Here is a 10,390-nt window from a genome sequence, read left to right as displayed (position 1 = left end):
CTTGTTTCTCCAATGATGATGACTGCTTCAAGGAATCTAATACATTCACTGACAAAAAAAAGTTAAGCACCTAGAAGGAGGGCAGGAAATTAAATGAAACTCCACACGTTGAGGTTATGTGATTTTATTTCAGTGATTACAAAATGAAGTGAACCATACAATGAAGTTGGCAGTACGAGCACACTACTGGTCCCTTGTCAGTAGGATGTTGCACCCCCTTGGGGCAGGAGGCATGCAGTGATTCGGTTAGGAAGGTTGTCATATAGGTATTGTATCCTCTCCTGAGGCAAGCTGGCCCACAGCTGTTGCACGTGGCCCTCGATATCCTGGACATTGGCATTAGGAGAGATTTGATATCCGATGATGATGATGCTTGTTGTTTAAAGTGGCCTAACATCAAGGTCATCGGCCCTTAATGGTACAAAATGAAATGGCAACAAAAAATTCAAAATCATAAACTGACCAAAAGAAAAAAATCGTCATGAAGGAGGAATGGATGGACATGGAGCAAAAAAAAAAAAAAAGAGCAAACAAAAGAATTAGTGGAATCAACTCAAAAAAAGGATCATATATAATTTATTACTGACCAAGGGACCACTCATAAAGCAGAATCCTGAATCGAGGATGCTTGATGTCGAAAGGGGTGCAAAGTCCACGTCTAAGGCCCCACAGAATGGTACATGTCGCAAGTAAAGTAGAACCTTGCTATTTGTCATGTTGGGGTACTAATCAAAAGCAGCGAAGACTCACAGTGTTCCACACAAGATGGTACTAATCACAAGTATTGTACTTCGTACAGGTGACGCAGACCCATGGTGTTTCTCACACAATGGCGCCACTCACAGCCAACGCAAACCGATGAGTTTCCTCACCTAGTTGTACTAGTCACGGGTGCCGGTCCCACGGGCCCCGTGGTGTTCCTCACATAGGGGGTACTAATCACAGGCAACGCAGACCCATGGTGTCGCTCATATAGTGGTACAACTCACAGGCTACGCCTAGACCTGCGGTGTTGCTCACATGGGTACTGGAAACCCACAGGGGAACCACTCTCTGCTTCTACTAATCACAAACCTATTGTGTACCAAATATAGTGGTACTACTCGTAAGTAAAGGCGACCCATGGTGTTCCCCGCGTGATGGTACTAATCAATAGTAGTTTCATGGTTCCAATACCAGCATCCCTTGGTCGCCCCTTGTAGGTGCCTGTTACGACAAGCAGGGGATACCGCGGGTGTATTCTACATGTGCGTCCCCCACGCGCAGGGGGTATTGTGTTTGGTCCGTGAGAGGTATTTTATTTCCCTCAAGTCCGCCGGCAAGCCGGTTAGGACCCTCCTAACCGCCACCTGGGACGCGCCACGTGGGAGTATCACCTCTCCCCCTGCTATGTCAGTGTAGCAAGTTTGTGGCTTTGATATCAGAGCTGGTCCCACAAGTGTTCTATTGGGAACAGATCGGGGGATCTTGGTGCCCAAAGGAAAACCTTAAGATCGTGCAGGCAGTTCATAGAGACATGTGCCATGTGTTGACGAGCATTCTCCTGTTGAAAAAATGGTACCAGGATCCTGTCATATGAGAGGTAACACATGAGGACAAAGGATGTCCTTGATATACAGTTGAGCTGTCAAGATTTCCCTGCATCACTACCAGAGGTGATTTGAAGTCATACCCAATGGCTTCCCCCAACAAGACGCCAGCAGCAACACCAGTGTGTGTCTCCAAAACATTGGCAGAATGTATACTCTCCTCTTGGCACTGCCGTATTCGCAGATGATGGTCACTTGAGGTAGTGCAGAACGGAGACTCATCGCTCAAAATTATTCAATGCAACTCGTCAGCAGTCCGCGCTTCCTAGGTACAGCACCACTCCAAACGCAGCTGTATGTGTTGCGGTGTTAACGGCAGCCTACGCATGGGATGGTGGCTCAGCAGTTGAGCAGCTGCTAGTCTCCGACCAATGGTGCAGGATGACATGGGGTGTTGTAGTGAGTCCATTATTTGCACATGGATGGCAGGTGAATGTGTAAAAGGGTTACGATGTGCTTGGTGCACAATATGGCGATCCTCCCTTGGTGTGGTCAGACTTGGTTGACCAGAACCTTGAATACAGGTGTCGTTTTCCTCACGTTCCCATTCAGTTCAACATTGGACCATTGTCATATATGAATGCCCCACATACCTGGATATTGCATGTTTAGATCATCAGCCGCATGCAGACCCACAATGAGGCCTCTTTCAAAACCTGTCAAGTGCTGGTAACATTGACTTACACCAGCATGTGGCATTCTCTGTGGTCCTTCACAGTACTCACTAAGCATCTGACACAGCATCCACGCATTATATATAGCACTCAAGCCTAATAACACAATCACGTGGAGACAATACTAATTCACTCTGATAGCCGTTGCAGCTGTCACAGATAATTGCAACTCTAATCATTTACATATCTGCCAATGGCTTGCACGTATATGAAATTATGTTGACATCGGACCATTCCTTCCAACTGCTTAACTCTTTTTTTTTTTGTCCACAAGTGTATTAAGATCATTGGTGCATAGCGTTCAAGTAAAAGGGAAATACAGAGAAGAGATGGACAGGTAAAACCAATTACAATAAAATTCTTATATTTCTTTAAAATATGTATGACAATAACATAAAACAGTGAAAATTAATTGCACATTTAATCATAAAAATAGTATATGTATATTACTAAGTACAAATAAAATCTCAGAGAAAAGTGAGATAAAGAAAGATTGATATTCAACTATTGGTAAATTATCACATCATTTAGCAACGGAAGTTTTCCTATATACATTTAACTAAATTTATAACTAACTGTACACAGTGGTACCTTTCCATGGAAAACACATTCTAAAAAAAATTGATTTCACATTTAGCACCCCAGACCACATTTTGTACTATTAATGCAATTAAGTACAGAGTAACTGATTAACAACATACAAAGATGGTATGAAATAAATATATATAAGCATAACATAACAAATACTAAAAATGTAGCATCAAGTTACAATGAATATTAACAAGCTACCGTTACATCTGTGCAACCTAAACCATTATTGAACATGGTAATTACAACATTCAACAGGGAAGATAACAGACAACTGGGTCAGGGTTTATTTTCTGAGATATAACAAAAAGATCAACATACTTTTCAACAAGAAATGTAAGATATATTTTGAAACATTTGTGACATGAATATATATTAAAAATGGGTCTTACATGCAATAAAGTAATTTTTGCCAAAACTAACAACGAAAATCCATGTAGTAAGTCAGTATAGGTTCGAAAAAGACAAATGACAATAAATGGCCTCCAAAAATGCTGATAAACATATCTTCGAGTATGTGCAGGGGGGACCACCTTAGTTTTTCACCTCAAATATCTTCTGATAAGTTGAAATTAATAGGGAGGCAGTTTTCACTCAATGTGGGCACAAGAAAGAGCGTGCAATGTGCGTCTCATGCTTTAATAAGCACCCAAGGCTGTAACACCAATTTTGTCGCATATAAATTTTGTCACAAGGAGCCTCATTCAAGGATGCAATTATTTCCACAGTCGTGCACACAGTGCAGGTGAACAGGAGTACTGAAGTGAACATGATCTTAAATGTGGTCCAAACATTCTGAACACTGAAGACACAGTGAGGGTGATGAGTCAAGAGACTGTCTAAACATTCATTCTTCCTGCTGACATCAATATGAACTATAAGTCATACACTTCAATACTGTGCTCCTCTTTGCCAGTACTAAATGTCATCTTTGTCTTCCTGGCCTTCTCCTCAATTTACTGGTATTGGGACTGGAGGAGGATTTGCCTTTCCTGATGCCAACCCTATGTAGAGGTATGTGTTCACTAGCATGTGTTTCTGAGCCCCAAAACAGAGGAATTAACCCAACACAGTTAAAATCCCCAACATGGCCAGGAATTGAACCTGGGGCCCTCTGAACCAAAGGTCAGTACGCTGACCTTACAACGACGGAGCTAGACAGAACTAGATGTCGACTGGACATATTTTGTTCATTCCTTCAAGTGCCCGTTATCGTTATTCACCACAGTGAAATCTGCCTATTGCTATCTTCAGCTACTTGGAAGATGTTTGGGATGAAAAACTTAGGTGGGCCGCCCTGTATAATATGTTATATATCATGTAATGAACTTAATTGTTAACCATCCGAATTGATATTTACTCAAATCAAATTGAGAAGAGACCACCTTTCAATACTACTTTATTGTGCTATCTCTCAGAGTAAAATACATTTCCTATTCTAGGATCAGGGGCTGCCGGGCTGAGGTGGTAAAGGCGTGCTCGAACAGCCCAGAAGGACGTGGGTTTGAATCCCCGTCAGGGAGTCGTAAAATTTAAGAAACTAGATTTCCGCTTTCAGAGGTGCACATGGCCCTGAGGTTCACTCAGCCTACACCAAAAATGAGTGCCAGGTTAATTCCTGGGGGCAAAGGCAGCTGGGCGTAGAGCTAACCACTCTACCCCATCAAGTGTCAAGGTTACGGATAGTGGAAGCCTTACCTTCCACCCCTCCAAGGGCTTTCATGGCCTGTGCGGACATAACTTTGCTTGCTTTGAATTTTAGGATCTATACATATAAAAGCCAAATGCCACTAAGCCAGATCCAAGAGACCAAGAAAGCTGAACATTGGTTCATATCCTGCCCTGGAGGTGCACTAAGAAAGGATTTTTCAAAATTTAGTTTTGTCCTAGATTTAGGCATTCTACCCAACAGCACAAGCTAAAATCATATTTAAAGCCCTAAAACCAGCTGTATGAGATATTGGCACCACACTGCCACCGCTCTTCAGTCAGTGCTGGAGAGCACATGCTGACAGATTCTCGAACAAGGCGAGTATTACAACTTCCGCTTGGGCAGACTGCATAAGACATGCAGAAAGATTACAGTAAGAGGATATTATTTTGTAAGAGAAGTTCATGGTACTCACTGTCAGTGCTCTCACTAAATGCAATACGATCAGACGTGCACAGATAAACTTCTGCTTGCAGCTGTCTCATTTACAGCAGTAGTTCCTGTTTCTCATAACTGACTCCATTTTCCTTTTCTTTCCCATAATAGCATTCATTAGGCATGGAGCTCATTGCTATTGACAGCGTAACGGTACCTTACCGTGTTGTACATATGAAGGGAGATGAGTCCTGTTTTTTCTATTCTTATTTAAGATGACACCGACTCACTGGCATCTCAGGTGCAGGTTAGTGTCGTACAGCATTTTTGCAACAACTGGCAATGGTTTCAAGGGAATATGATAACACAGACTGAAGAGCCTCATAATGGAAAGACTATGTTAGTTTTAAGTGTTCTTGTCCCACGACTCTAAAAGAAAACCTAATGTCAATAGGGAGACTGTTAGGAAATACACAAAGAAAAATCCTGAAGTCAGTCAGAAAGCTTTTAGAAGATACAATGAAAATAAATGATTGATTATGTGGAAAACAAAATCTTTATCAGGATTCAACTATGACTGCAATACAGATTACAGTAATGGCCTGGTTGTTGCTATTGGCCAGAAAGTTGATTGCAACTGGTGTCACACAAGAAATGAAAAGAATAAGGAAGCCCTGGTCTATGCTGTAGGAATGGAAAGGTATATCTCCTTCCTATTGGAGAGTCTCCCCATCCTCTACACAACCTCCTTACTAATGATCATCCTGAGGCTGAGCATTTTTTGAGGAACATTAGGAAGTATAATGGATGTTTTCAAATGACGTCCTTTGGAGCTAAGGAGTTACATGAGGGAAATTTTATACCAACTTTTAAAATTCAAGCCCAAGTTTACCAAAGAATAGGAAGTTTGTTACCTTCATCACAAGAAAAACACTAAATTTTACAAATATATTTTGTTGGTAATGATGAAAAAGAAGAAGTTGAAAATTCGGTCCAATATCTTCCCTGTTGTGAAACCTTGGTTAATTTTACAACTTCAACAACTTATGCATAGTTACGATCCTTACAGGCCTATACGAGATTTAAAAACAGCGTTTGAGAATGCCCCAGAAGGTCAAAGAGTTTAAAGTTGTGACTGATGCAGATCGACAACCACCAGCTAAACACAGAGGTCGATATAACGCACCTACAACGAGTGAAGTGCCTTTCCTGATTGTGGGGCAGGAGTTTGAAAACCAGGACTTCGTTCTTCAAAGCAGAGACACAAAGTTGGTGGGGATCAATGAAACTTACTGTGTATGTGATTTTCATCAGTACCCTCTTATGTTCTGCCATAGAGAAGATGGATATTCCACAAGCATCCCACAGCTTGATCCAAAATATAATGCCCCTCTTAAGAAAATGTTTTCTGCTTCAGATTTTTACTCTTACTGAATCATGGAAAGAGAGGTTAAAAAAAAACTACACCTTACTCTACCGCAGTCTCCTTAATCAGTATTTAATGAAAACTCCCCAACTGGATCGTGAGTCCAACAAGAACCCTGGACAACATAATCTGAACAGCAGTAGGCGGTGGCAGGAGTCTGCATTTATAATGACCAATATGCAACTCAATTGTGACTGGCTGTAGGGAAGGGACACTGTCATTATAATGAGAACTTCCAAAGTCAAGTGTGACAGGCAGTAGGCAAGGAAGTCTGCCATTATGATTGGAAACACCCCAACCTCGATTGTAACTGGCAGCAGAAAAGGGAGACTGCCATTATAATCTAAACTCCCCAATTCAGACTTTACATAAGAAACAACGTATGGCAACCTCCCCGTGGTATTTCTTGGGTTATGCTAAGAGCAATACAAACTAATTACATCTTACTCACAACGTGTAGAGTATTTAACCTAAAATTCCATATACAATGTAGAACTCCACAGTGGTGCATAGGTACATGTGCTAGTAAGAACATGTGAGTAACGCACAGACGAGCTGGGGCGGTCTGGTTAAATGTCTTTAAGTGTAATCATCTTTAATTTCAAATTCTAGATAACATATATTGTCTCATTTTACACAAATATGGAAAAGGCAAGAATGTGACTTCTCAACAATAAATTTCTTGAAACCTTCAAGCTACACCAACAAATATCTAACATCCGTATTACAGCACACTAATACTGAGAGTAGTTTCCCTGGCTTGGTCAAACCTTTTAACATCATCACAACATCAAGCACAAGTTGACAGCTTACAGGAGAGATTTTAACTTAAGTTTAATAACCCAATTGTCAATATTAACATAACATCATTCTACATGACTGAACATTACCATTGTAAAGGCACAGCATAAAAAAGAACTGTATAATTCAGAAAGACCAAAGTGGTACCCATATACAATGTTTTAAAAAACTTTCAAAAATATTTATTTTATGTTTAGAATGTCTACTGTCAATTCTGTATGTATTTTGTATATTTTATATCTTCTTTAACACGTTCGTGGTTGATGACAACACATGTGCGTTACACTCCGCGCCAAATATTAAAGCTCATATTTCCATCCAACTCAGGGAAGTTACTGAATATCTATGACTGAACAAAACATTCTTTCCCCAATTCCATTTCATTACCTGTCATAACGCATACACTGAGTCAAACGGCAGGTAGTGCTGCTGACACACTGTATGCATCATGGCTCCCATGCACAGAAATATTATTGAAATAACTCAAATGATAATCTGAACTAGACAAGGACACAGAAATAAACTCCGTTAAGCAAAAGAAGTATTACGGTGCCGCAGTAACGGTTACCCATATCCGAGTTGCCGCAGATGTGTTAAGCTGAAGATGTCGCAATATGTTCTTATCAGAAAAGCGTATTTCCTCTGAGAGATAGCACAATATACAGGGTCTCCCAAATAAACAAAGACTGAATGCACAGGGTTTGTACTCTGTGATATGGCAGTTGCCTCAGCCGAACTTATGCCGCATGCGGCCGCTCTGCTTTAAGGGTGTATACGATCTTATATGAAATATTACCTTATAAAAGATGCTGGAAGTGTCGTCCTTCCTGGGTTATACAGGCATTGTATCTGGTAACCACATTCTGACTGATGCAAGTGAGTTCTGCTACTGTAACGTTTCTGATTTAATTCCTAATGGTTTCTTTCAGTTCCTCCAATGTGTGCAGATTTGTTGGATACACTTTTTCTTTCAGTTTACTCCACAAGTAAAAATCACACACTGTCAGATTTGGAGAATGAGGGGGAAATAGACCAGCACTGATCACTCTGTCTGCAAACACTTCCGAGATTGTACGAAGGGATCTTCTGCTGTATGAGCAGGGGATGAATCTTGTTGAAACCACCCACGTGATTTTTGTTCTTCCGTTAACCGATGGAAGAATGGCATCAAAATGTCATCTTGGTACCTCTCTACATTTACTGTTCTCTCTCTCGAAAAAAAAAAAATAGGACCAATTATTAGTCTTGTACTAACAGCACACCAATCTTCCTATCATAATGAGGGACTTCACAAACATTAAGATTTTCTGCACACCAATAGCACGAGTTTTGACTGTTCACACGACCATCAAGATGAAACCAGGCCTCATCAAAAAAGAGCACAAGATGTGGGTTGAAAAAAACCATAATTCAATGATGCAATATACCACTCACAGTATCTCACTCTTGTGGCTGGATCAGTAGGTTTTAAACAATGGGCCCGTGTAAACCTGCACGGTTTGATATGTAACAGCATTGTAGCTCTGTGTGCAGAAGAATCCGTAACCCCTACTTGTTGTGCTAATTTTGTGAGTGATTTACTCAGTGACCATTCAAGAATAAAAAGTATGTTACCGTTCAAGATTCGCACCAATATCATCTAGCTTTTCCTCTGTTAAAACTGTTTATATGAGTGCATGTTGTTTATTGAGCATTGAGCCAGTAGTTTCAAATTTATTTACAATGACATGAATCTGTGCTCATGAAGGTGGCACCTCACCAGGAAATTGCTGAACAAATGCATCGCGTACTCATCTGCCGACTCGTACTTAAAATAAAATTTACATATGAAAATACAGTGTTGCAATGATAACTATCTCACCATGTTAACAGCTCAGATTCAGACTGGCAACTGATGCTTGCGAGGTCAAACATGTGCACGCTGCTAGCAAGATTAAGAACTACGCACGTGCCTCCAATACTGCAGCTTATGTATGAGAGAGTAAAAACGCTGCTTGGACGGTATTGGTTTATACGGGAGACCCTGTAGTAGTATTGCAAGGTCTTCTCAATTTGAGTTGAAAAATATGTTGTGCTCACTACTATAAAAATTACTTTGTAAGAACAACTTACAATATAAAAAGCCACATTACGTCAGCCCAAATTCTTACTCCCTAGACCTTCAACAAACGTTTAAGGGTTCTGTTCAAAGATACTGTTCTAATGGGTACAGGGAGTAAATACAGTATGATTTGAAACAGATTAAGAATGAAAAGAATTCATATAAACAAATGTGCATCACAGGTAATTGACAACTGAACCTTAAGAAGTGGCACAATGTAAACATTAGAAGTAGGCTATGGTAAGCGTTTTCCTTGAATCATAGGCTACACAGAGATTCTTTCTTGTTTTCTTGCTCAATTAGGATCAGGTCTGCTAATTGTTTTTCTAACCATACTTAACTGAGGGAATGTACTCTTGTTTGGAGGTGGATTTAGTCGAGACGCCAAGTAAACAAAAGGTTCATACAAGGAGGAACGTTCCATAGCATTTACTTCATAGTGTTTGATTTTCTCTCTTGCTGCCCAGTGAGATGCTTTACTTGCTGTGTTCTCCAGGCTTCCCACATCCATAGGCTTTGTTCTGTTGCCAAGTACTATTACAGTTACCTAAAAAGACATGACAAAATTTTCTTTACACAAGAGGAAAGCAGCAAAATTAAGGATGATGATAACATACACTGAGAAACAGACATAAAATTCATTTAACAGTAGGAGGAAAGAATCTGAATGTCGGTGTTTGATGTTGCACTAACACTTTCTGGGTTTTTTCTGATCGGATAAGAAAGAGCTAAAGTTATTTTCACATTATGCAGGCACAATGAGCTCTTATGACCAATTATTTCCTGATGGGAGAATAATAATACTGTATATGTAAAGCAAGGCTGTACCCACAGGGGAGGTTAGAGGGGTTCAAACCCACTCCAAAATAAAAGTGAACGTGATACGGTAAATTTAAACAGCATATACGGGTTTTGAAACAGCCTACAATAAACTAGAAACATTATATAAAAACAAGCATTTGGAAAATAAGCAAGTGAATTTAACCTATTAAAATCTGTGAAATCTTTACATATTTCTCTATGAATACAGTTAACAAATTTACTGAAAATATAAATGGAAATTTTAATTTTGGTGAGAGATACGGATTATTTGCTTTTTATGTTCTTAATACATTTTGCACTATA

The 10,390-nt window shown here is 40.0% G+C and overlaps 1 protein-coding gene across 3 annotated transcripts in view; it reads right to left on the bottom strand.

Moving 5' to 3' along the window:
• Nucleotides 1-2,607: 2,607 nt before the first annotated feature.
• Nucleotides 2,608-10,390, bottom strand: part of kappaB-Ras (NFKB inhibitor interacting Ras like 1) — a 58,871-nt gene continuing 51,088 nt past the window's right edge. For all 3 annotated transcript variants that reach the window (XM_067150156.2, XM_067150155.2, XM_067150158.2), the window contains exon 4: nt 2,608-9,812. In XM_067150156.2, the coding sequence (XP_067006257.2) occupies nt 9,561-9,812 (252 nt within the window). In that variant the 3' untranslated portion in view covers nt 2,608-9,560. The remainder of the gene's footprint in view (nt 9,813-10,390) is intronic.

The sequence above is a fragment of the Anabrus simplex genome, chromosome 6, assembly GCF_040414725.1.
Source record: "Anabrus simplex isolate iqAnaSimp1 chromosome 6, ASM4041472v1, whole genome shotgun sequence".
Lineage (NCBI taxonomy): Eukaryota > Metazoa > Arthropoda > Insecta > Orthoptera > Tettigoniidae > Anabrus > Anabrus simplex.
This window is presented reverse-complemented; position numbering and strand designations above follow the sequence as displayed.